Source organism: Lates calcarifer, linkage group LG21 (assembly GCF_001640805.2).
Source record: "Lates calcarifer isolate ASB-BC8 linkage group LG21, TLL_Latcal_v3, whole genome shotgun sequence".
Taxonomy (NCBI): domain Eukaryota; kingdom Metazoa; phylum Chordata; class Actinopteri; family Centropomidae; genus Lates; species Lates calcarifer.
The window spans coordinates 9,089,990-9,116,706 of NC_066853.1; the positions used below are offsets into that span (position 1 = coordinate 9,089,990).

The following is a 26,717-nucleotide window of genomic DNA, read 5'->3' on the forward strand; positions in this document are numbered from 1 at the left end:
ATCTCCATAAGATCTAGAACCTGGCTGAAGTAATAGGCTCCCATTTAGCCACAGGAGCATTGAGGTCTGGCAGAGATGTTGGGTTATAAGACTTGGATCATAGTCACGTTTCAGTTGGTGCCAAAGGTGCTGGATGGGCTCGATGTCACATCTTTGTGCAGGCCAATCAAGTTCTTCTTCTTCAAACCCAGTGAAATGTTTCTTAGTGGAGCTTGTTTTGTCCACAGGGACACTGGCATGTTGAAACAGTAAAAGGTCTTCCCCTGAACTCTTGCCACAAAGCTTCCTGTTGTCTAAAATATAACTGTATGCCAATGACCCAATTCTTGAAAAACAGCTCCAGAGGAAGAAAAAAGCACGAGGACAGGGGAACCCACTCACGTTATGCTATTATATCTCACCCTGAAATGATTCCCTTTTCAACACAGCACATCACACTTATCCATCAGGGAAGGAAGTGTTGTACATTGTTTCAGTATAAATGTCTCCTGACTCCTGTGAGCTGAAGATTTTAAATGTCTTGTAGCCTGCCAAATCAATGGGCTATACCTGGGGGAGGCACACCTTTAAATTTTAATTATCTCTCCAAATGTCAGGCACAAACCTACTGACAGACTCAAAACGCACAACAACACTGCTACACACTCCCATACGCACATTAGTGTGTGTGATACTACAAATGAAACCTCTCACTTTCTCCTTCACACATACACATACACACACACACACACACACACAGTCTGCTTCACCTTAATCAATAAGCCACTGTCAATAAAAGCCACCAAACCGTCTCCTGCCTCAGCACCACAATGTGTGTGTGTGTGTGTGGGTCACAGAGGATTGAGGAGCCACAGGGGTAATTTACCAGGAGCCACTGACCCATTACCAACCTGCCACCAAGGGACCACAACAAATTACCATGCTCCACTCCACCGCCATCAATACCCCATTATCCTACAATTCATTCTGTCTCTACAGTCGTCTAGTAAACTTGTAAATAGGATGTTGCGTGAGAATGTGTGTGAGTGCAAGAGAAAGAGGAATGAAGTCATAGATCAGTGTTACTACATTACACAAACTAACACTGACTCTAAGCTGAAATGCAGTAATGATTGCTCATCAGTTGATCTAAAACTAGCAGTTATTTCAGTTAAATTTATAATTTAACATCAATCAATCAATACTGCCTCCACATTTTTAAGTTTTTCACAATTTTTCAGAATAAAAGTGTACTTAGATTAGATCAGTTGCAGCACTGATTATAAAACTGACAATTCAAGGTGCAGTATTAACTAAAATTAATTAAAATCAGTGATTGAATTTAAATTTAAACAATCTTCTCTATAAACCATATTGTGTATCAAACAGTCCAAACAAATGACCTTTATTACTTTGGTGACAAGGACAGAGTGCTGCCAAACTGGCCCATTGTTAGTACTTGAGGAGACACTACAGGTGCTCCAAAAGAGGACATGTGTTTTGTACATTATGAATCTGAACTCTTTGTTCAGCCACAGTACTCAATACATGTCTGACTAAAATTACGTGTAAATTCTAAAAACATTATCTTCTGCTCAGCTGTTTTACACAAATGCTGGACATTTAATACTTATGCTTTATCCTCCAAATAAGACCATTATGGTGAAAAGCAGTGGTGCAAAAGTCCCTTAACTTTGTTTAAACTTTATCCTTTTTTTCAGTAAAATCACAACATATAACTCAGATTATGTAATTCTATTCATGCAAAAATGACATTAACACTGTTAATATCAGTGAATGCACAAATGCAGTTTGAACAATGACCTGTGCTACCTCTGGTGCTACCTCTGTAAGGCACATGTTTTAAAAAGAAATATATGTTCTGTGTCTTGAATATGAGCAAATCCCCCCACAGCCTGAAGCGCCATGTTACACGTCGGCCCTTTAACTTGAAAAGGTCGAGCACACACTGTTACCAGTTTAATTACACCTCAGTGAATTCAGAGCAGACAGGGAGGTCAAAGATGGTGGAAAAGGCAAAGCAGTGAGATAAAGATTATTACGGGTGATGGTGGTTACACAGGAGTGATCAGAGGATGCGTATTAATTCTGCATCTTCAATCCAAATACTACGTCTAGGTTTGCTTAAATAATAGGATTGAGATTTTCTGCTGCAGGACTGACATACTGACATATCTCTTCAGAAACAGCACAATACAGCAATGCAGAAAATCTGGGCTCAGTTCAAAGAAATGCCAAGTTCCTATTTGATCCACTGTCAAAAAATAATGCAAGAAGTACACAATCATGGCAGACATTTTATAAAATCATTACATTTATTTTGCAGCACTTTTCTGTTCATTCTTCTCTTTAACATTTAAGCAAGTGAAAGAGTTTTTAATTACATTGTGTTATCATCTTCCAACATGTATTTGTAGCAGAGTTACTATAAATTATGTGTCTGTCAGTCAGTTCATCTCCCTCAGTCCTTCTCTAATATAACACACCAGTTTCCCTGATCGTGGTAGCTGCTCTGCACTTTGACTCCTGCCGCCTGAGCACACAGCTGCTCCAGCTCCCCCTGCTGGAAAACGTGGTAATAGCGGTGGAAGACGGGTGCTGGGCTGCTCCCAGACTCAGACTTGAGCGTAGAGCTGGAAGTTTGAATGGAGTCATCACTTGGACTGGGTTTAGAGTCTGGGCTGTGAGAGTTACCTGAAGCCGTTTTGGACTTCTCTTTCCTTTTGTCCTTCCTCCCACTCTCTCCTGATTCTTCCTCCCCTTGTCTTTTCCCCTCTTTCAGATGCCAGGGAACCAAAAGGTCCTGGGTGTTGAAGGTTGTCCGGTTAGTGTGCACACTAAGTTTGCCATCAGTCACTTTGTCTGCAGGCCTGCAGTTGTCTTCTAAATGACCGCTGGTATGGATTCTGGGTTTCCCATGAGGCTCCTGTCTGTCTTCTGATGTGTTGTTGTCTGGACTGAGGTGTTCAGGATGCTCTTTGTTCTGTTCTTTGAGGTATTTGGACCTCTGCTTGTTGTACTCTTGTTCAAAAGCCCAAACATAGATGAGCGCTTGACCTCCAGGCTTCAAAAGTCTCACCAGCTCCCTCACTGCTGCTAGCCGACGTTCCTACAACACACAACACACAGACACACACACATACACAGGCAGGAACTGAAAACTCTTGAAACTAAACTCTCAAACAAACCCAGGGAATAAAAACTTGTTCAAATGTGTGTTTGCAAATGTTTATTTTTTATTTTTTTAATTCTCCCAGTCTCTCTCTTTTAGACAGGTTGGGGAATCTGTCACTTAGGTGTTTAAGCATCCAACACAATGTTTATTATCAACGTTAAATATGTGACAAAGCTTAAATTCATGTGGCAGGTGTTTTTGTGTAGGTCCATCTCTTGGAAAAAGTGGATGGAGGCGTCACCTGTTACTGTCATTCTTCGTGTGTGCACGTGCTGTACGTACCGGAGTGGAAAAGTGGTGTATGACAGCTATGGAGATACAGGCATCACAGGAGGCTGTTCGCAGAGGGACACTGAGAGCATCGGATACGAACGCCTGGAAACCTCTCTCTGCACAGATTTGGACAAGGGCACTGCTACGGTCACAGCCGACCTGAAGAAAGAAAAAACACAATGATTAAAAAAATAATAATACTCACAAACAGGAACACAGGTACAGATTCTAAACATGTACAAGGTCCAAATGAAATGTCACGGAAATGTCAGCAGAAACAATCTCTAATTGTTTCTTGAACCAGTGAGATAATAGAAATAATGGGGAGAGAATTAACAAGGAACCAAATATGAGCAAAAGACATAAAGAGTAGTGGTAGGTAGATGGAGTGACAGAAAATGCTGCAAGTGAAGAAATGTATACACTAGGGAAGCTTGAAATAAATGTAACAGGAAGAGAATAAAGGACTGAGGGGAATTGAATGACAGTTATAATAATTTTCAACACATTTTGTCAACAGGAACAATTCAATCAGGCTTTGAGTCATGTGATCTACTCTCAGAAGAGACAGAGGTGATAAAAGATAGTGAGGAATACTACACACATGCATGAGTAGACACACAGGCTCAGTCTGACATGCAAACACAAATTAACACTGGGAAGGTTAACAGTGTTAATCTGCGATGAGAGACACAGGAGACAAGAGGGGAAATATAGAGAAGACCAAAAGAAAGTGCAGAGGGAATTAAACAAATTTAAGAGAGAAAAACAGAGAAAACCAGCTCAGAAAGTTGATGTGTGACCTGATCGCAATGTTCTCAGTAATGATTTATCATGGTTACGGTCTGAGTCAGGATAAGCTGCTTACACGCACCTCCAAATCCCAAACACGAATATCCCAGTGTGCATACGTAAACAGAAAATTTTGGATATTACCATGGAAACTGAGCTAATGCAAACAATGACAACCAGCAGAAATCAGAGCGAGAGGAGCACAGGCGTCAGCAACGAGGATTATCGTTCCTCGGTATATTATCTAGCTCATTCAAATGTTTAGACAACTTAAAAACAAACTAGCTGCTAACTGACTGTAGACATGACTTTCTATAGCACCAACACATTACCCACATACCCAGCCTGACGTGTACTTGGAGATAAATAAGTAAACATCAGCATAATGATGAGCAAACAGAGGTCTGGCTTATGGAACATGTGTACCGGGGCACTGAGGACTTGACACAACTACTCCTCTTCACTATACGTTTATGAGAATGCTGAGCACAGAAGGCTTTGACCTTTGCTGTGTCTTTTTCACTGCAACCAGCTGTTGTTTGCAAGGAAATTGTTCTAGCAGGTAACCCCTCACCTAAAACCATAAAATGTAATTTCTACATTTTTGTTTGTGTTCAGATTGAACAAAGAAGATAAACAGTTCATTAGTGCGATTTAAATGTGCTGTTTTTTCCCCCCTTTTGTCTTTATGCTAACCTAGGCTAAGCAAGTTGTAGCTCCAGCTCTGTACCTAATGCACAGAGATAGGATTTATATTGATGTTCTCATCTCAGTTCAAAAAGAAAGTAAGTGAGCGCATTTCCCAAAATGTTAAACTATTTCTGAAGTCTTACTCGGATACAGACAGGTGACAAGTTGAAGCAAAAACCTGAAAAATGAGCTGCGAAACAGGATGACGGTGCAGGGACTAAATCTCAACCCAGCTGAACACCTATGGGAGATTTTAGACCTACATGCTAAATAGCGCTCTCCACCACCATCATTACACCAAATGAGGGAATCTCTTTTGGAAGAATGGTGATCCATCTCTCCAATAGAGTCCCAGTGACTTGTAGAATCAATGTCAAGGTGCACCGAAAGTGCTCCGGCGGGTCGTGGCAGCCCAACACCTTAGTAAGACAATTTATGTTGGTTTGCAACAAAAACAAGCCTGGAGGCCTTGTCCAAGTAACATGATGATGTACGGTTTTTAGGATTATTGGGTGGAATCAGGTGCATCAACATTAAAGTGGGTTTAAAAAAAGGCTTCTCCCACCTTGTCCTTCTGAATCCATCAGAGACCCCACTTGTATCAGAGAAATAGCAGCAGAGTTGTTCTACCTCAATGAATTCACTGTTTGCCGCCTCTGCTGCAACTAATTTGCTGACAGTGATGTGACACTTCTATACATAAGTGACGGTTATGAAAATGTGTGGTATTTCACAGTGACGATAATCTAAGGCGCGGTGGCAATAAAAATGGAATGAAAGGAGGAAATTTCCCTACAGGGATCACTAAAGTAACGCAGAATAACATTATTATAATATATGATGACACTCACTGCAATCACGTCTGGGTTGGCACCCAGGTATTTCCCATTTCCACAGCCCACATCAGCGAGCACGCTGCCAGGTGGGAGTGAGGACAGGAAGTGGCAAACGCGAGGCCAGGGGGAGTGGCGGGTGCTGCTGAAGTGTGTGGCGATGGCGTCGTACACCCGGTGCACGTACTCCTCCTCCAGGCGGGTGGCGTCGGCATGGCAACAGGGAAGTGAAGGGGGAGAGGGCGAGGGTGCTGATGGAGCTCCCTGACTGTCACAGGCAGAGGGAAAGGCTGGATGGAGAGAAAGAGAGAGGAGAGGGAAGAGGGTGGAATGGTGAGACAAAGGCTCGCACATACAGACCTATGCACCTATTACAGGTGTATGGGTGCTGAGGCACACATACTTCACTTTGACAAACCATGCTCCACAAAATTTCATTACTATTGTATCACTTTTTATAATCAATTAATAACAATTTTCTGTTTGCAATTTCCTGAATATCTTTCATAATGTTAGTAACTTGAAGACAATACAATATGTGGCTTGTGATTGTAAAAAGAACTACTTGCACATTGCAGATAAATTTCTTTAGTCCTACAGGGCTCTCAAATTCTCATGCAGGGGCTGCAAGTTTGACATTAGTTTTGATTAATGAAATGTGATGATATTAATGAAAGAGGAAATGACTTCACGTTGCAAATCAAAGCTTGCATGCCAAATTTGGTGATTTGAATCTCTACTCATTCCATCACAATGTGTGCGTAACTGTTTACTGTGCAACCGGTAGGACACAAACCCACAGCATTTTTTGTTATCAAACACACAGACTGATTTATTTGGCACTTGCAAGGTTCTCACCACAGCGGCAGGGTTCATGTCTGATCTTGCGGAAAGTGAAAGAAGTGCGGGTGCCTCTCTTGCTCAAGGTGAGATTGCAGTTGGTCCCGAGGTCAGAAGTTGCATGAGCAGGGGATTGTGGGTCACAGGCCGGCACCATGTCAAATTTCCGAGGAGTAATTCTGAAAGAAGATGAGAGACAGTTGTTGTGGTAGCGGACATTATACACAAACTGACACAAATTAATCTGAACAGTTGTTGTATATAAAGTAAGCTCCAGAGAGATGTGAAACCCTGAACCTGTCACTGGTTTTATCTTCATGTGAATGGGATTAAAATGAGGACAGAAGTCCACATACAGACTGTATTATACAAAATACAGTATGAAGCCATCTGCAGCACAGCCCTGCTCACCCGTGGGTCCAGAGGTATCTGCTCTCTCCCTTCATCACCAGGAGGCTCCGCCCTGGCAACATCACTGGAACAAGACGACCATCGGGATGACGGAATTCCATCACCGTCTGTAATAACACGCAAAAAAACAGGTGCAAGCATTAGATTTTCAGACCACTCATTAGAACACAGAGGAAGGTTCTCACTCACTCACATACTCAGCAACAGGAACTATCCATTTAAATCAGAAGAGAGAAAGTGGAAGATCATGAACTGACAGTGATTTGTCTCATGCAGCAGCGGGATTGTGCATATGATCGTGGATGCATGTATGACTCAGGGTACAGCTCTTTTGAATCAATTTTATATATGGTAACATGAAATCAGGGACTGCCATAGAACTAAAACTGAGACAGCGTCCTGCCTTTACTAAACGAATGTAATAGGGTCCAGACTGACAAAGAAACTGTGGAGTGGTCACTTCGCAGCCATTACCTGATTCAGCTAAATACGTCAGTAACAGCACTGATGTCGATCCGGCGTATTGGACAGGGGCAGCCATACTTATTGGTCTGAGGCTGTTACAGCCATGTAAGTGCTGATAATGAGCATCAAACCTCATTTCTTTTAGTATTGAATTATCTTCCAGGATTGAAAACCTGTTAAGGTTGTTAAGGTTTGAATGCTTCATTGTCCTGTTTACTACTCCAACAAAATGCCCGATTCAACTCAGCTTTGTTTGTGTTCTTCTATATTCCATTTGAGTTATGGCTGTTTGACTTATGACAACAATAAACAAGATTTTTTCCTAGAAAAATGTGTTTTTATTTAGCAAAGCATGATAGTTAAATCTTTAGTCACACTGAGTTTTCATAGATATTGGTCACACAGAATTACACAGTGAAAGTCAACAACTATTATCACACTACCACAGACCACTAACATCACAAATTAATGGAATACTATTAAAAAAATCTTCCAAATATAAGACCGTCTTTCCTTTTACGCAAGCATTTTGTGTGACATCAGAGAAAACAGTGTGTGCTCTCTCACTAACAACCAGCAGAGGCATCTCTGTGTTTGATCCTAATGTTTCCTTACAACGCATAACAGCATGAGCTCTGCTGGGAAATTACATCTACACGATTTCAAACTGCATCTCTCCAACTTCTGACAGCAGGAAAATTGGATTTTGTGAGGTAGAGGCGTGTGTGTGTGTGTATGTGTGTGTGTGTGTGTGTGTGTGTGAGTTAGAGAGACAGTTGTGTGTTTGTGTATGATTGTGAGAGAGCAATGTACAGGCAACACCAGCAAATGATCAGATCTTTCCCTCAAACCACAACTGAAATCCTTCTCATGCACTCTCTCACTCACACACACACACACACACACACACACACACACAATTGTGTTGTTCCCATCTGAGGAGTATCAGCCAATCAATGAAACCAGTGGAATGTGACTAAATCAATGGTGATGCTGGCAGCTACGCTTACAAGACTTTTCATCATTCTCACACTCACAGACACAGGCGCATGCATGCACGCACACAACACACACACACAGCCAGTTACTCCTTTTCTCTCTCCATCTTTGAAATGCAAACACACACGGGGTCAATAAACATGGAAAGTGCAGCTACATTTCACATAACTTAAGGGAACGCGTTTACATGTGTTCAAATCAATGATGACTGAATCAGTTTGGTTACTTTTCACTAATCGGAAGCACTGAAATTCAGTCCGATCAAGTTAAATCAAATCATGTGGCAAGCTGAAAGTGAGATTTAATGATGCTCAGCATCTTGTCTGCTAGAATCAAAACGGAATCACAGTTGGATTGACTTGTTACATTCACAGATTCACAAAATACAATAATACACTGAATAATTTAGTGAGTCAAAATCTCCATCGAGTACATTGGGTTACTCATGTGTATCAATTGTTGTTCAGTTTTGGCAATTTATTGTTAACTTAATGATGAATAATGAGAAGTCCACGCTTTATGTTTAAAGGTTTGCCTCATTTTTATCATTATTCCACAAGTTCTTTAAAAAAAATAAAAAAAAAAAAATATATATATATATATATATATATATGTATATCTCCCCACATATCACATCCCCACCATATTCAGAGAATATTGCTTTTAGGAGTACTTGTGTATCTCTGACTTTTGGGCTGTAAAAGCCTTTTTGCCGAACCACCTGATATAACATGCCTACCGCACTGAAGACCTAGAACACAGAATACACTGCACTGCACTCACACACTCACTGTGTGTCAATCTGTGTGCGTGACAGATGCTGTGACAGATGACAGATGATTGCTAATAGAGCCCCTGGGTTTCAGTAAAACAGGGACAGATGGGTGTTCATCCACAGCAGTCACCCCTGCAGAGACTAAACTGCCGTCCCATTGTCAGGTCACATCATCTAGTCACACCTGGAACAGTCAAGGACACGGCAACACCCATTGTTCAGAGGAAAATCTGCATCTCTTTTGTTCTTTCACTGTTGACTTAATTTACTACAAGTAGGGAGACTGTGACAAAAAAGGCCACAGTGTACAAAAGTGTGTGACGGCTATATACTGCATGTGTGTTAGAGAGGGAGAATGTTGCAAAGAAGGTGACAAAATGTTCTCAGTGAAATCACAAGGACACACACACATACTCACTCATTTGTGACAGTTGTGCCCCCCTGAGACAGATGAATCACACTGGTCAGTGAAGTGACAGTTAATTTGATTGATCAGCAGGACACAGAGAGGCTTACAAACAGAGAGAGGACTGTCTTTACCAGTTGCGTTTGCGGGGCTGGTATTTTTTCACTTTTGTGTATGTGTGTCATCGTGGCAAAATGTGGTCCTTGAGACACCTACACAGAGATGGTTTTGAGTACTTTGGCAGGTGCTTATATGTCAGGTTCTGTCACTGCAGTGGCAGTGCAACCATGAAAGATACAGTCATTCGTTGGGACCAAAATTAAGGCTGAGTTCAAAGATGGGTGTGATCTGACCTATAAGTACTAAGAACTCATGTTATAATGTAGTTATAAGTACTGAGTACTCATTGGTTTGAATGTCAACATGTTGGCAAGCATCATGGCTGCTGTGATCCCACTCTAAAATGGTCTCTACTTACATTCACTATCTATCTTATAACTGTTTTGTAACTTTCACTTTAACTATTAATAAATGCACCTTGAGAACCACTGCTCGATACTGGCTGATTGATGACTTGTAAGGATGGGTAAATTACTAACCCACAAGTCTGTGACGAGAATTTCTCTGGACCAGCTCATGCTGCTTTAAATCATTAAATTATAGACTGTCCTCTTACCTTTGCCCCCAGGCTCAGTGATAGGATGGTGTCCTCAAAGGCAGAGTGAGTGTCCACATGAGGAGGAATACCTGAAAACATTATAAACACATGTAGAATTACAAAAAAGACCATCAGGTTTCTCTTAAAAAATATATACATATATATAAAGGGTTCAGTGTTTTGGGGGGATGCTGCTGGGTTTAAGTTAATATGCTTGTGCTTAAAAAACAAGTATTATTAATAATAATTCATTCCTTCTAAAACCATGATGTAATTCTATCTAAAAACAACAAACAGAAGGCAAGGAGTTTTAAATTCCTCTTGGATGCATATTGCAAAGGTTTCTGCTGCCATCTTGTGGTACAAATCAGTCAACTCTTCTTGTGTGCTCCTTTTAATTATATTTGAAAAAAATAGAATGGTTTTAATAACCATCTTAGTAATTTGTCTTTACTAAGATGGTTCACTAACCTCTGAAATAATTAAACATCTGTATTTTTATCCTCCACTGGTTCCCATAACTCTCTACAAGACTCCCTTAACACTTAACATGTACGTTTGAACTTCCTGCAGCAGACATGATTAAACATGATATGTAAAATGATTAGGTTTGGATTATCTAAGTGTATAAATAGTGACATTTTTAATACAACTGTCATTTTCACATAGCTTTACAGATAAACTTATCTGAAACTTATCTGGATCATTTTCTGGGTCTGTATGTGATAAGTCATTAGAGACATGACTGGAACAACTGACCCTGTCCAGACTCGTACTGGTTGACAGTCAGTTGGTCTGGCATGATGTCGATGTGGCCGTTCCTCAAACACCGCTCCAGAACAGGAAGACACTCCTCAGGAAGACCTGGATACACACACACACTTATTAGCTCCTGTGTTACTTCATCCTAATTTACAAATAATGCTACTTTTTTCTGCTATTTATGAGAGGCAGTCATAAAGTGTTACAGGTGAAAACAGAAATGCTGAGATGTATGATCCTAAAAGATTTTTGTGGACAGCACAGTGAAGCAATCAGTCAGCAAAATGTTATCCTAAGTTTATGGAATAATGGCCAAACCTATGAAAATAGATCCATAATACTCAGAATGTAAAGTATACATATTTGGATTTTAAAAAAGAGCAAAATTACCTGCAGGTAATGGCTTGTCCTTATCCACGTTGTTGTTGTCGTAGCGAAATTCAAAGCCATAATGTTTAACTCTTCTATGCTTCAGAGCTTTTTGAGCTACAACACATTAGAATGAAGTTAGTAAAGCAGGTTGACATAAAACATTCAATTTCTCATCTTTCTCGATCTCAAATGTGTAAAAAATCTGATTTGAAAGATACAAAACTGATCCGTTCAGTTTTTCCCATCAGTACTGCTTCTAACTTTTACACGTTAGATTCAATGTTAAAGACTAATGCTTGGATTTATGACCTAAGAAGAACATCAAGAATTCTACAAAGCAGTTTAGCCAGAACTTAAGAATCAAACACAAATAAATTACGCAGGCCCTCACCAGTGACATCATCATTGGTGGACGACCAGTCTATAGCAGCGAGCAACAGAGCCTCTTCCTCTGGAGACACAAAATCTTCCACCAAGACTAATCCCTCCGGTAAGGGAACAGACTTCTCCTTCTCACAGGTTACTGCACACAAACACACACAACACACACAGTAAGGAACACGCTACTGGCTGCAAAAATATGTTTCTTATAAGACACGCAAGCACGCACACAAATCAAATGGCTTTGATTGTCTTCCACATAAAATCTGACATAAACATTAATGTCTGTATGGCAGTAATGTGTGTGTGTGTGTGTGGTTCAGTGTTTAAGGCAAGTACCCGAGGTAACATAACTGAGGTAGAGTGTGACACTGTTCTCTCCACACTGCAGCTTTTGTCCATTTAGGTGGACGACGGCTTTCCGAGCACTCTCCTCACATCTGGAAACAGAACGACAACAACAATAACGTGAGTTTTAAACTACAATTTTCCAGAGACAAGCAACCAAAAGTTACTGAAAGTATAAAATAAAATGTTGGTGTCACTAAGTACTGTCCATGAACCAACTGCACCTGTACGTGACAAAAGCATAAGGCTTGTGAGGGGGCATTATCAAGGCCTCCACCTCCCCCATCTCTTTCAGTGCTGCAGACAGCTCCTCTCGACTGACACCATTCCCCAAGCCGCCGTTCGCCACCACCAAACTCTGCAGAAGAGACAGACGAAGATTGATCGATTAGATATAAAGGCATGTTTAACAACAAAATACAGCTGAAAAGAAGTACGCGGAAGTGAGCTTAAAAATGTATTTTATATGTATTTTATTTTGCGTTTACTGCTGCAAAAGTACATGTTTTAAGAAGCAGGAGGTACACGATAGCTGTCTCTCTTCTCTGTCTGACAGCTTCTATACTTCGTGTTTACGAACATTTTTTTTCTACCTTGGTTGGCAGCGGAGCCGTGGTGATGCCTTCATGTTTCAGCAAAGTGTGACTCGCTTTTAATTGTTTTCGTAGGACTTTCTTCTCCTCTTTACTCTTTCTCACGGCCTTAACGCTGTTTTCCACACTAGGATCCATAGTCCGTCATTTTATTTTGTCCGGGTGCAACAAACATTCAAGACTCAGAGTTCCCGAGGGCTCAGCACCTGCACCCTGCCTCCCTCTGGTTCACTACATGTAGAGTAATGTGCGTAACAAAGGTTTTGTTGTGTTTATTTGTAGAAAAATCACAGCAAAGTAAGAAATTATTGTTACTGCTCTCTCTAAGTGTCTTCACTTGTGAAACAGATGGAAAAATAATCTGCTAGATGTGTTAGTATGCACAAGCTTGGGGGACAAAAGTTGATTCAATGAGGCTTGAATGGGAGATGAAAAACCGTCTATAGTGGTCAAAGCCTGAAGTCAGTCATGCAGACACCTCTGCACGATACAAAGAGTGGTCAGTCTGTAGGATATGAAACATAACTGAAACAATAAATACATTTTTTCCCACTCCTAATGCTCAGCAACCAACACTTTTTACTCACTCTGCCACCTATGTCTAGGTGGCAGAGTAAGTAAAATATAGGCAATCAAATATGCATTATTAAAATAATGAATAAGTTAAAATCCCAAAAAAGGAGGCATTTCAGGCAATATACTGAAAATATATAATTATACTGAGGGTTAAAGGACTCACATCATTGTCTTCAAAAAAAACTGAATGAACAGAGTTCACAGAATTCATGAAATCTGTTTACAGTTGGCCCTCATGTGTATGACTTAATGTCCAAATCTGTCCTTTTTGCACTCTACACATCTCTTTGCTTTCTGATTAAATCTTGCTAACCTGAATATGGATAGCCTTGCAATTGTTTCTTTATTATTCCTAATAGTGAGGGATTCACTGACCCTTACCAGAGCTGATGTTTTGACTTGTCATAGCACAGGTGGAACTAATAACATTAACCTTGGCTCTGTTACAACAATTAGTCCAATGCAATGCAGCAATTAAAGGCACCTGCGTTCATCAGTGTGACCTGTGTAGTGTGTAGTGTTTCCCCAAAATGTATTTGAGGACTACTAACCTGGGGAAGTAAAGTCTATTTTGTCAGTCAGTAGCGTGTCTCTGGTGACATGGGTAATCCTGCTAGTTATATCCTACTGTGTAATATTCCATCTGGGACAAATCGCTCTTACGTGGTATGTATCTATAGTATCACGCTAATAAAGGGATTACTCTTGTGGTTCCTCTCTCTTCTGGTCTCATATCCAAGCCTTACTTACGACTGGTGTTTTTCCCTGTGGCTCCATTATATGGGACCTAAACCCTGACGGTAGATCCATGCTGCATGCCACCCTAATCTCCCAACAAAAGACAGACAAAAATGCCCCATGGATCATTCTATAGGCCCCACTAACTTGATACTAAGGGATAAAATGTAAGTATATAGGGTGGAAACTATTTGTCATTCCATTTTCATCCATTTCACTCATCCATCATCGGACTCTGCTCAAATTTTGGCAACTGGGGATGATCTTGTATTACTCAAGAATGAAAAAGTGTTATTGCAGTGGTCTGGTTGACTTGCTTTTTCGCTCTATACATCAGGCCAGATGCAGATCAGATACAGTCAGTCACATTTGTGGCATGAGTGCTAAATTGTAATTGATGAATTCTGTGCATTGTTTTGTCTTTGATGCAGAGTCTGCCCTGGTCGCTGCTCTCTCTCTCTGCTTCCTCCCTCAAAGGAGCCAATTAGCTCAGATCCTGCATATGAATTCTTCTGCAGCCAGATTAATGACTCTACAGTCCCTCTGGGTGCGTGTGTGCGTTACAGCATGCATGTGCAAGCCTTTGTACGAGCATGAAGCCCGCGTGTGCGTGCGTTTATACACGGGGTGTGTTGTGTAATGGTGCCCTCACCTGTCTACAGCCATCTCAGTAATTACAGCGCCGGGCTGAGCTGAGCTGGCCGGTGGGAACCCTTTCGTTGTCTTAACAGCATGCTCAGTTTAGTCTACAAAACAACAGCTGGTCAGACAGGAGAGCACACTGCTGCCCTCTCTGACATGACAACAACACTCTACTCTGCTCCATTTTGCTTTTAAAAGCAGTATAATGAAATCTTCACTCTTTTTATGAGCTTTGGATGACACACCAAAATACCAAACTAGGTTATTTTAATCCAGGTCAGTATCAGAAAGAATTAACGCTTTTGCATTCACAGCATTTTATACAACATATTTATCCACTGTACTTTGTGAAAACTATGTCATTACAAAGTCGATTCAGAAGATCATGAGTGACCCACCTGCTAATGGAGATCATGTGACATGATCAAAAGCTGAACCTTGTAGTGAGATTTGTTACTCAACCTGCTGTTTCAAACTTTGAACTTCATCTTATAACAATCCAGCTCAGGGTCGGTCAGCCATCCATGAACTCACAAGGGATGAATGTTAATGAACAAATCAACATTGCACCAAGTGGAAATGTCATTTCAAGGCTATGAACAGGAGATTAGGAAGATATTTCCCTTGCCAGCGCTCAAGGGCAGCTTCACCTCACACATCAGCCAAGACCTGAAAAAGCAACGTAATGGTGAGAACTAGAGTGGAACCACTTGTGTACCCTGAGGCATGCCAGCACCCTTTGAAATGCAGGGCCGGTAGCCAGAGGCCAAACTCCTGTTGCTGGCATCTTTGTATTCTAATTAGCTGGAGACTGCAGGATAGAGACGGACGGATAAAGAAACCAGATCCTGCTCTTTTAAATAGTGGTTCTGATCTCTACTGCTCTCTGGGGACTCTGTGCAATCACATATCTGTTTGTTCTCGGAGAAAGATGAAAGTCAAAGAAACAGAGGTGATGATACAGGCAGGTACAAGTGCAGAAATCTATCAGTCACAACTGCCTTTTTTAGTGAAATAAATAATAAAGAGACATACAAATGTAATTCTGAAATCTAACTGCTATTTAAAAGAGGTCTGTTGACACACATGCATATATCCACCAATTCTCAGTTTACTGTCCTTTAATGACTAAAACATCTGAAATGTTTTTGTTTTGTCATTTCAAGGCCCAGTTTCATTCAAAATGAAACATGACTGATATGTAACAAAGGTATTTTAAATGTTTTGGTGGTATAAAAATGTAAACAGCCAAAGGTTTGTCTTACACAGAGAAGACTGCATCATACTGTAACACTGAAAAAAATAAAAAATCTGTTTATTCACTGACTAATCGGCAGCTATTAATGGATATAACACAGAGATAGAAGTTACGTTAAGCAGAAGTCTAATTGGCAACAGGTCTGAGGTTCAAACATAATATTTCAACTGGCCAAAATATTAACAGGGCTGAGTATTGTGTTTGGTGATCCATCTGGTGTGTGTATCATCTCTCACTCAGCTGAGATAAATTCCTGTCTCTTCTCCAATCAAGTGCCACAACAGCGGAAAAGATTTAGTCACTTTAAACAAGCAAAGCTGTGGGCTAAATAATTTTTCAGTGCCAGCAATTTATAGTCTAACGTGCAGGCCAACTAGCAGGACCCACTTTTAGATGGCCAGAAATTCTATCTTTTAGCTTTAATATGCAAACGTATGTTAAATCATGTCTCCTAAACTTTATTATCATAGAGACACCAGATTTAGATAACTGTTTTCAACTGATATTCCCTTACTGCCTGTCATGCAAAATGTTTAATGATAAGATCAATACTATTATCATACTAAGGGTTAAATCACTGGCTGTTATAACAGGTTTTATTGACCCTTAATAATAATAATAATAATAATGTAAGTATAAATGGAATTAAGTTTTTGCTTTGGCTCAATACCTGATGTCTGTACACTAAATTTGAGGCTACAACCAGCTGGCGATTAGCTTAGCATAAAAACTTGACAAAAGCTTAAACAAACAAGATTGAATAAGTTAATTAATGAGCTTTAGAGGTGTTGGTGTACATTTTTATCTTTTGACAGAAACACACAGACTGTTTCCCCATGCTTTTCATCTTTATAGCAGGGTAAGCTAATCATCTCCTGGACCTAGCCTAACGTACAGAGTTTTAAGTCACAGCCTATTAAAATAACTTGAATGACTAAATTGGATTAACCTTATTTTTATGATGTACTGTAGGCTCTTCTAAGTGGTTTATATAGAGAGATGTCATTGTAATATTTTTCTGCCATAACACTCAAAGCTGGCACCAAACTAGCTTTCACTTGATAATAAACAGTAGTCTCACTGCACGCGCGCACACACACACACACACACACTCACACACACATGCACACAGCATCCCAGAATGTGAGGAATGGTGTCTCTGAGGCCTTGTTGACACCCCTCTGTCTCTCCACTGATTTAGAGGGTAACCCTGCCAGCACTTTTCTATCCGAAACACAGACGCACACACACAGCTGTCAGAGTGGGCCATGGCCCACCCTGCACAGAGATGCCTGCACACCTCGCAATGCTTTATTCAATCACCCCTCCACTGGATATCTGTGACAATGGGAATCCCTGGGTGAAATAGCTTGTGGTCTGATGCTGGCAGAGCAGTAGGGTGATGAAATGGCAGCCGTTTTGATCTGTTAAATCCTCTGGGAATGACCTTGGAATCCGGTGATGGAAAGGTTCAAGGGAATCGTGCCCATACACACTCTGTCCTGCTGTGACCCTTCTGTGTGTACAGGAGAAGGTGTGTGTCGAGGGGGTTTAACACTAGTTCAGAGATAACGCTGTTGTAAGCAGCTGTCAAGTGAGAGGTGAGCTGAGAGGTTCACTGTCCAAACCCTTTTCTTAGCACCAGCATAACATAGAAGAAGGAGAATGTAAAGATACAATGGGTGACCACAACCACAAAAAATCACCATGTTATTATTAACACATATTTAAAATAGTAGTTTTAGAGGGAGTTAGCTGGAGAAAATCAATCTAGAATAATCACTTTCATGTCTGTTTACTCAAAATGAAACTACAGTCAACAGGTGGTTAACTTAGTTTAGCAGTCAGGCTCTATCTAAATGTAAGAAAACTGCCTACCAGCACCCTAAAGCTAACTAATTAACATGTTAGGTCTCGTCTTGTTAAACCATACAAAAACTGAAGTGTACAAAGTTCATGCTGTGGTTTTACAGGTGGGTTATATGCAGGACTATTTCTTAGCTGCGAGCAGTGACCTCTGAGAAACTCATGGCGATGTTGAGACGCCAGGAAGTCACCACACCCGTCCAAGAAAGAGTTAAGTGCAGAACTCCTCATAAAACCTTGGCCTGTCATTGTTACACTTTAGTTTTTGTAGAAACAGAAACAAAAACAAGGTGCTGGTAGTTTGATTTTTCTACCTTTGATCAGGGCCAAGCTAGCTGTTTCTGGTTTTTGTGCTAAGCTAAGCTAAGTGTCTGTTGGCTCTTGGTTCATGGTTAGCTTACAGGGGGGAGTAGAGTGGTATTGATTTTCTCATCTAACTCTCAGCAAGAAAGCAGACAGGCATATTTTGCAAAATGTTGAGCTCTATATGTCTGTAGATGAAGATTGATTGGTACAAACTCTGGTCAGGAAACGTTTTATGTATCCAGAAGTCCTAATATTAGAGCCATAAAAACATTGTCTATAGTTTCCCAGTGGTACTCGTACAGTATATTGGTCCCTCTTTGCCCATCAGTCTGTCTGCACTCCCCTAAAGGGACCAGAATTTGATTCAGAACTACTATTGTTGAGTAAAATAGGTTTAAGAAGGGTACCAGCCACTGTGTGACACTCTCTTGTAACCTGTATATCCTTTCATTGTCTTAAATGACTAGCAGTTGTCATCCAACAGCCAGGAAAACATTCAAACTAAGTGGCAGAAAGGACTGTACTGTATATGTCATCATACTTTTCTTAGTTCAAGTTCTGTTTGTATATGACGCATGAACTGACAGGGCAGACAGCATGATGAATTATAGCATCAGCTGGTTTAAAACCTACGTGCCTCATATGTTACATTTTGGAGAGGTTGCTCTGTTGTTGTTCTTTGCCTCTGTGCGTATTTGCTCCCCAGATACTGAGCGATACTGTTACAGTTCCCTATATCCATCAGACTATAGTGAATATTGTGTTTGGAATAACTGTAATCCACCTAGTATTTGCAATAATATTCTATAAATAACCCTGAGTCCCTCCTCTGCTGTGCATGTTTGTGTGTGTGACAAAGAGAGAGAGAGAGAGAGAGAGAGAGAGAGAGAGAGAGGGAGGGAGGGAGGGAGAGATTCTGCATGGTTTTGGATGGGAAACACTCCAGTGGACGAGATTGTGGAAAATAACACACTTGATTGGACGTTTAGTTGGTGCGTGACATCAGTCTGTGTGTATGTGAACCATGGGCGGTCCACTGAGGATGGCTACTTTAGGAGTGGGCCCTGCCCCTGGTGACCTCAGAAAGCTGGAACAACAGCAGGATCAGCTGCTACTAGATATTTCAGAGGAGAAGTGCCACAATCGAGAAGGTTCCAGTAAGAAGAAAACAAGCAGTCGCTGCATCAGAGACTGAGATAAAGAAAGGAGCGGACGATAAACATCTGCTTTCTCCACGTCCCGTTCATAGTGAAATCACAGCCAAAAGAGGAAAGGTAATTGGCTCTGGTTTGTGTTATCATTTTGAGTAATATTATCATTGTTGGGGGAATAATGTTGGCTACCCCATCCAATCAACAATTTTTGCAAGTGGCAACTAAGAAATGGCAAAAAATGTTAAATATCAAACAATGTAGGGTACAGAAATGTGATCTTTTGTGTTTATTGTGAGTATATCAGTGTATTATTATGATTGGTGTGTATGTGTGTGTGTGTGTGTGTGTGTGTGTGTGTGTGTGTGTGTGTGTTGTGTGCATCATGTGCGTATGTGAGGGGATATACTGGCCCCACTCCCTGTTGAGTGATGGTAACTGTGAACAGATGTAGCCACCCAACTGAGAGGTAACTGATCCCTGTAATCTATGATAACAGGGGCGACACACATGCACACACAGACACAGGACATGTACCACTGACAAATAAACACACCCACATATTCACAGTTTTAAATACACTCCCGAACTAAAATATTGTGTTGTGTCTTCTTTTTCTCCACCTCTGCTCCCCAGGTTGGGGTTTAGTGTGCAAAAAGGAACCACACCCACTTGCAACCTCCCACAAATCTCCCACTTCTCTGCAACCTCTTCTTCTCAGCAGAAGATCCCTGTGCTCCTCGCCAGTCTCTCCCGTTCTCTCAGCCCGCCGTGACGCAGCCATGGACCGCTCGACGCAGGAGCTGTTCCTCAACTTCATGATTGTCTTAATCACCGTGCTGCTGATGTGGCTGCTGGTGAAAGCTTACCAGGACTGAACCACAACGCGAGAAAGCGAGGAGATGAATAAGAGGCAGAGGGGATGGAGATCTAGGTGTGGAGGGAAGCCAGCATGGGTTACTGTAGGACCTCATGCAGACGCAGTGTTTACAAGCTTTCATTCTTTTAGACTACGGTCATTGGTCTGATCCAGAGCTCTAGTATTCATTTGCAGTCAGAAACCATGTGATTGCTAAAGCCAGGGCAGAGCTCCAGAGACAAAACTAGTCTTGGATCTGTACTTGTATTATGAGATGTTGTTTGAATGTGGCCTTGAAATTCTGGCAAGAGCAAAAGCTTAAATCGTTGTACAGATGGGATGGTGAATAAAAATAACTGAACTGATATGAGTCTCTAGTTTTTCACTGTGAAAACCTTTAAAGTGACTGCTAGAAAACACTCCAATGTCACTATAAATAGTTGTAGCTCATACCACTGCGTCATTCGTGTGACCTTCCATACACTGAACTATGCCATTGTGTCTATTGTTCTATTTCTACTAAAGTGATGAATATGTCAAATGCAGATATTGTATTTACTCATAGAGAAGAAGACATCAACACAAATAATGAAGCATTATGTTTATGTTCACTTCTTGCCATGAAGCAGTCTGTCATTTGTTGGATTCTTTTTCTTTTTCACAACACAAACCTATTGTGCATTCATGATTTACACCATGAAGCCCATTATTTTCTCCGTGTGGTTCTTGAAACTTTGGGTTATTGCATTCGTCGAAGCTACAGAGTGTTTCTATGATAGACAGGTACGGATAAAGCTGCACATTTGCATCAAACAAGCATTCACTGAAGAAGATCTGAAGAAGAGAGGAGAAATAGGGCATGCATGGATACATGACAGTATGAAACAGAACAAAGGCGAATTTTTAAATTGAAAATCCACCCAGATAATTTACACAGTATTGTGTATTATAGCATTATGAAACTATTTTAATTAAAACTAATTTCAAATAGTGTAATATACATGAGCAGCTCTCTATCAGTTAGAAAAAAATAATTAAGTGAGGAACATCAGGAAAATAATATGGAAAAGCCAGCATACATGACCACTAAATAATGTGTCTTTTCTAACCATTACCATCAAATTAAACACATTTAGCTGAAAGGGCTTTCAAATACTCCACTATACATTCACCTCATGAATCTTCCTTAAATGGCAAAGTGCCTTTAGATCCCTTCATGACTTTGTGTACTGTTGCCAGAGCAAAATAATTTAATCCTTCCAGGCATTAAAATCACAAAATTCAGGAAAAGTCTAGTAAGCTGAATTCTTTGTTTAGGATATGTACAGTATATGGAGCCTGAAATGCATCATATAATAATTACATAATATAGTCTTTTCTCTAGTCTAGCTGTAAGAGAGCTGGTAATTTATAGATGCTGTGGGTTCTTCTATGAGTGGATTCTCCATTTGAAACATATTAGACAAAAAAAATATTAAGATAGTAAAATAGGATTTGTAAAATAGTCTTCAGCTCAATAGGGTTCCTCCATGGGAGGGACCATATTTAGATTGACACAACAAAGAGCCAATGACAGCAGGTGTTTCACACATACATACATATAATTTTAAGGATCAAATCTTTAAATAAAAAAATAAAAAAATAATCTGGCTCAGGTGCTCTCGTGTTACGACGATCTGTAAGAGACGATGTAATGTTAGTTGAAGACAAACTTTTGATTGTCATTCTCTCTTGAGATGTTAGCTGTCCATCATGCGTACGGGTTTGAAAGGCAAGGGACACTCATCGTAGGTGGTTGCTTACGTCACGCGACACACACATACATCCGCTCGCATGTTTGGTGTGCGGTCGTGCCTGGTTGTGTGTCTGCGGTATATCATGCTGCACCGCCCCACGGGTCCCTATATCTGTTGAAGCTGATGAGTTGGCAGTGGAACTCAGTTAGCGCTCTGGGCATGGGCGCCACTTCCTCCCATCGACTCCTACCACTGTAGTACACCTGCACAGGTAACAAGAAAACACACTGATTGTGCAAATAATATTCACAGGTAATAAACGAAGTTAACTAGTTAAAGTAACTGCGCCTGGCCACGTCTTAAACCTACTTAATAACTTGGTTAACCCATTCTCATTCATTTACATTTCTGCCTCACACTGCCTTTGCCAGTTCATATTCACACCCATTTATTGTCTCATCCCTCCATTTATCCCCTCTCTTATTTGGCTCTGGGTATACCTCTCCCATCTCACCCTCACCCTCACCCCAAAGTACTGTCCTGGGCTTGCCTGAAATGGGTCCCAGTGATTAGTCTCCTCATTCCTGGTCTCCATTACATCAGTCCCAGACCAGCCTAACACAATAACTTCCTCATCCTATTTCCTTTTCTCATATCCATCCACTCTCAGTGTCGATACTCCCCTCATTTTATTAAGCCTTAAATCACTTGCTGTTATGGTGTGGTCCTTACAATGAATCAATCGCTTGATTAAATTGATGTGTAAAGTACAAGCTTCCTGATCCCTATTGCATTCTTCACTGTGATGGTGATACATACGAAATTAAAAATATGCAGTATATACAGCACACTGCACATATGCAGTGTACAAGCAGATATATATAGGCATATATATTGCTTTTCACTTACTCCAGCACTCTCATAAGCAAAGAGCCATTTTACCATTGGAAAATCTGTTGACGCTTTCCTACCTGAACTTCATCAGTGATCTCGTCAGGGGAATAATCTCCACCCAGGATGTAGATTCTGTCTCTCATACCAACTGCTCCAGCATTGAACCCAGCACACTCAAATGACCCCTCACCCTTCCACACACAGGTCTCTGGACAGAAACTGTACACCTGGATGGGAAAAAAGGAAACAGCTTTAAACTTGCCTGTGCCAAGAAAACTAAAACTACATAATTTTTCAGTGCTTTCAGACTGCAATTCAGTGACTGATCAACTCATTCATTCATCAGTTCCCATCTGATGGCCCACCTTATAAGTGGACAGGTCGCAGAGGTGCAGCGTATTATGAATTGACACCGCTTTGACCAGCGTAGCGTGGAAGAACTGGCCGAACTCTGCCACCAGGCGGCTCCACTGGTCCTGCTGGGCATCATAGCGGAAGAAACAGTCCAGTGAGGGGTTGAAGGAGTCTGTGATTTCCACCTCTGACCCAAGGGTGTAGATAACACTGCCACAAGCGCTGGCCTCAGGGTAGAAGATGGCGGTGGGCAGCGGGCTGACTGAGCACCAGGTCTGGGTCAGTGGGTTATAATATTCCACCTGGAATGCAGCATAGAAAAGAACAGAACTTGTCCAGCACACTTCGAACAACAATGTGGTCTCGATCATATATAAAGGAAGCACTGTTACCTCCAACAGATTAGGAGCTCCTCCTCTGGTTCCCTTGGTCCGTCCCCCAATGACATACACTCGGTCCAGGCAGGTCACCGCTATGTGCATGGTGCGGGGCTTTAGCATGGCAGGGGCAGGTGTACAGGTTAGGGACACAGGACAGAAGCACCAAACCTCATCGGTGGCATCATGGAATGGCTCCGCCACATGTAGACGTATCGCCCGGCAACAGTTTCCACGGCACCCACCTGTGACAAACATCTTCAGAACAGTGGAAAGAGAAAAAGATGGTGAAATGTTAACTTTAATTGAGAGCATGATGAAAACATATGTAGTTATAAATAGTCTACATCACCAGACTGTTGAGGTGTTGCTCCTACTTTTACCCGTGTTCTTAAAATAAATGGTTTCTAACCTAGATGTTGGGACACTTAAAAGGGGTGGCCCAAGATAAATGTGGGGGGTCAAAACATGATTAAAAGGATAAGAAAGAAAAAAATAAAGACCTTTCCTACAAGAAATTTTAGTTTTCAGATTTTTCTCTAAGCTTAGCCTTTTTTTGTTTGTGAATTTATGGATACCTTTTGCTTTCGAGGCAAAAACAATCTGGGAATAAAAACATGACTCTGATTAATCTGCTCACAACTCATGACCACCAGTTGTATAAGGTTGGGAACCTCTGCTCTAAAGAGCAGCAGTTCTATCCAAAAATGTACCTTCTCTGCATAGCTGGTCAGATATGATCCCGGTGAGTCTGGCAACGTGGGTGTCCCATCCTCTGGCCCCGCTGACAGCTCTTTCCACTGGTCTGTTTCCAGACAGTAGCAGAAGGTGTGGCGGATCTCTCCGTTCTCCTCTGTCTTGTGGATGTAGATGTAGCTCTGCGCAGTGGCTGGCCTTGCGTCAGCAAGCAGGCCGCTGTATTGGGTCTGTCTGCTCTGGGCCTCTGACAGCAGGGCGAGACAGGACTCGTCATCACAGAGAAGAGAGTCTGAATCAGGCAGAGTCTGAAAGAGAGGGTGGGGAGTCAGTCACTGCATAAAGCCCTAAACCTAAAACATGCAGTGTCTTTATACCTTTAGCACAGGTGCAGGTAGATGGTGCAGTCTGGTTAGAGATAACAATCCTGGCAACAACTTCTGTCGTCCCGGGAGATCATACTGTATCCACCGAAGAAGTGACTTCACCACTGCCTCCTCGCTGGGCACGTTTAAAGCGTCTGACCTTAGGCATGCCTCCAACACATCTAACTATAAGAGGTAAATCAAAATCACTTTCAACACTATTATTACTACTTGTACACAGCAGAAACCTTTAAGAAGAGAAGTACCACCCTAGACTTCAGAGCCAGAATACATACTCTACATATGTAATACACAGTCAAGGAATAAAGTAATTTAAGGAGCATATTTATTAATGGGTAATCTCTATTCATCAGTATATAATGATGTAAGAGCTTTGTTCTCAAGCAGCACCTGCATATCCAGGAAATCCTGGGTTTTGGAAAGGTCAGCAAAGTTCTGAACCACAAAATCATTGGCACTTTGGAGGAGGGAGGCTGAGCCGTAGGCCTCAGCGACGGACAAGAGGGACAGACAGTTAGAAAGATCCATTGTTCCTATCAGGAAGTCACTGCAGGCCTTGGACAGGACTGATACCTGAGGAAACAACAGCAACAACAGGGAAAATGTATTAACGAAAATAACTGCATGTCTTTTCGGAAAATAAAATATTTTTAAATACATATGATATACACACATAAAAAACTTCACGTCAGAGATAATGATTTCATTGGCTTATGCTGAATTGCCATTTTGTTTTTACGCTAATAATCAATATTTGAACTGATGAAAAAACTGGAGATGCAGCATGCGCACAGCAGCTGCAGTGCACCTGCCTGTTACACAAGGCTGAAACCAATTCTTACAGACATGATGGATGTTTAAGAGAAAGAAAAGAGGGATGTTGAGTGGGTGCTGATAGTTTTTTTACCTGCAGAAAGGAGGCAAGCTGAAACAGCATGTCTACATTGCTTTCAGTGATGAGTGCCTCCCCAGAGTAGGCAAAGTCCAGGAAAGAAACCACCGCCGCCGGACACTGGTTTCCAAGAGTCACCGAACCATCACCACGCTCTCGCATATCCACCTCGAACATAGCTCTAAACACAAAGCAGTTAAGTATGATCAAATAGATAGAAGGTAGACAGATGGACGGATGGATAAATAAATAAATACCTGAAGAAATCACTGCATGCTGCAAGAACACAACGATGGCAGGGAAAACTGCGTTCCTGGACCTTAATGGTGAAATCAAACAGCAAGCCTCGCTCCCTCAACGATCTGAGCACGCCCAAGAGCTGCAGTCCGTGGGACTCAGACACCCGCAGCAGGGTCCGGTGCTCTGGGACCCCGTTGCATTGTGGAGCAGTGCCAGGCTGGCTACTGGGAGGGCTGCTGCTGGAGTTGTGGGCGTTGGTGATACATGAGGATGACTCTTGATTTTCATCCATCTTCCAAAATTCTGAATATATAATATTGAAAAATAAAAAATAAAATAAAATCAGACTTCATAAAACATTTTCAAAGAATGTAGTGAATCTGAGCCTTGCCCCTATATATTATGTGAGTGAGTGTGGGAGAGAGGTGAGTAGCCTTAAGAATCTGCTTCACTTCAGCATATCTGTAACACAGACCCACTCTACAATTCAAGCATATTACTGAGAACAGTTTAAGGAAAGAGCTTGGTTTGTGTCTAGCACATTCAGAATCATCACACAATTACTCAGATCTAAACAAAGATATAACACATTACCTCAGGTAATGAATCGCTGTTGAAAGTCAGGCATATATAAATATAGCTACACAGGTGAAATATAGTCTACCAGTACCATAAATGATCTGAAGCAGGACAAGCGCCACTCACAGTGTCAGCACCTCGGACAGCTCTCTTTCTCATGCCATTCCAACTTCCGGAAGCCTGAAATCACGCGAGGATTAAAAACTAAGTACGACTTAGTTTTTAGTTTTTGCGGTTATGCTTGTCGCTAACATAGATCTTTTATTAAACTGCGCTATTTTGTAAATAATATTAAGCTAGTTTTCTCGTTAGGAAGGCCCCTCGAGTTGTATACTGGTTTGAAATTCTTTGTTTGCGGTAGAAGTGGGCGCAATGGCCGCTGGGAACTGTAGTT

The 26,717-nt window shown here is 41.3% G+C and overlaps 3 protein-coding genes across 5 annotated transcripts; 1 reads left to right on the forward strand and 2 right to left on the reverse strand.

The window, feature by feature from the left end:
* Window positions 1-2,292: 2,292 nt before the first annotated feature.
* On the reverse strand, window positions 2,293-12,942 carry alkbh8 (alkB homolog 8, tRNA methyltransferase). Its single transcript, XM_018687917.2, has 12 exons — window positions 12,774-12,942; window positions 12,405-12,538; window positions 12,172-12,272; window positions 11,843-11,974; window positions 11,470-11,565; window positions 11,077-11,181; window positions 10,336-10,406; window positions 7,015-7,121; window positions 6,622-6,782; window positions 5,782-6,053; window positions 3,458-3,607; window positions 2,293-3,109 (listed from the first exon to the last, which is right to left on the reverse strand). The coding sequence occupies exons 1-12, from the start codon at window positions 12,909-12,911 to the stop codon at window positions 2,462-2,464; spliced, it is 2,115 nt and encodes a 704-aa protein (XP_018543433.1). The 5' UTR covers window positions 12,912-12,942; the 3' UTR covers window positions 2,293-2,461.
* Window positions 12,943-19,225: 6,283 nt separating this feature from the next.
* Window positions 19,226-20,534, forward strand: LOC108890875 (sarcolipin). Its single transcript, XM_018687923.2, has 2 exons — window positions 19,226-19,433; window positions 19,947-20,534. Exon 2 carries the CDS (start codon window positions 20,093-20,095, stop codon window positions 20,186-20,188), a length of 96 nt encoding a protein of 31 aa, XP_018543439.1. The 5' UTR covers window positions 19,226-19,433; window positions 19,947-20,092; the 3' UTR covers window positions 20,189-20,534.
* A 221-nt stretch (window positions 20,535-20,755) lies between these two features.
* On the reverse strand, window positions 20,756-26,712 carry kbtbd3 (kelch repeat and BTB (POZ) domain containing 3). 3 transcript variants are annotated; one of them, XM_018687920.1, is made up of 10 exons: window positions 26,450-26,712; window positions 25,762-26,047; window positions 25,520-25,685; window positions 25,003-25,185; window positions 24,604-24,777; window positions 24,244-24,534; window positions 23,546-23,788; window positions 23,165-23,455; window positions 22,877-23,026; window positions 20,756-22,168 (listed from the first exon to the last, which is right to left on the reverse strand). In XM_018687920.1, exons 2-10 carry the CDS (start codon window positions 26,034-26,036, stop codon window positions 22,046-22,048), a joined length of 1,896 nt encoding a protein of 631 aa, XP_018543436.1. In that variant the 5' UTR covers window positions 26,037-26,047; window positions 26,450-26,712; the 3' UTR covers window positions 20,756-22,045. The 3 variants fall into 3 exon arrangements, with proteins under 3 accessions (XP_018543436.1, XP_018543438.1, XP_018543435.1); XM_018687922.1 differs by having other exon boundaries at window positions 26,415-26,712; XM_018687919.1 differs by having other exon boundaries at window positions 26,339-26,712.
* Window positions 26,713-26,717: the final 5 nt, after the last annotated feature.

What these genes read in the sequence shown, in the direction of transcription:
- kbtbd3 (XM_018687920.1), bottom strand. Translation starts at nt 26,036, where the DNA reads ATGGATGAAAATCAAGAGTCATCCTCATGTATCACCAACGCCCACAAC. An exon ending in AGCTTGCCTCCTTTCTGCAG is followed by an intron (nt 25,186 to 25,519) that starts GTAAAAAAACTA and finishes TTGTTTCCTCAG; the next exon opens with GTATCAGTCCTGTCCAAGGC. An exon ending in GCGACCTGTCCACTTATAAG is followed by an intron (nt 23,027 to 23,164) that starts GTGGGCCATCAG and finishes TTTCCCATCCAG; the next exon opens with GTGTACAGTTTCTGTCCAGA.
- alkbh8 (XM_018687917.2), bottom strand. Translation starts at nt 12,911, where the DNA reads ATGGATCCTAGTGTGGAAAACAGCGTTAAGGCCGTGAGAAAGAGTAAA. An exon ending in CACCAATGATGATGTCACTG is followed by an intron (nt 11,566 to 11,842) that starts GTGAGGGCCTGC and finishes AATGTGTTGTAG; the next exon opens with CTCAAAAAGCTCTGAAGCAT. An exon ending in GGACAAGCCATTACCTGCAG is followed by an intron (nt 11,182 to 11,469) that starts GTAATTTTGCTC and finishes GTGTGTATCCAG; the next exon opens with GTCTTCCTGAGGAGTGTCTT.
- LOC108890875 (XM_018687923.2), top strand. Translation starts at nt 20,093, where the DNA reads ATGGACCGCTCGACGCAGGAGCTGTTCCTCAACTTCATGATTGTCTTA.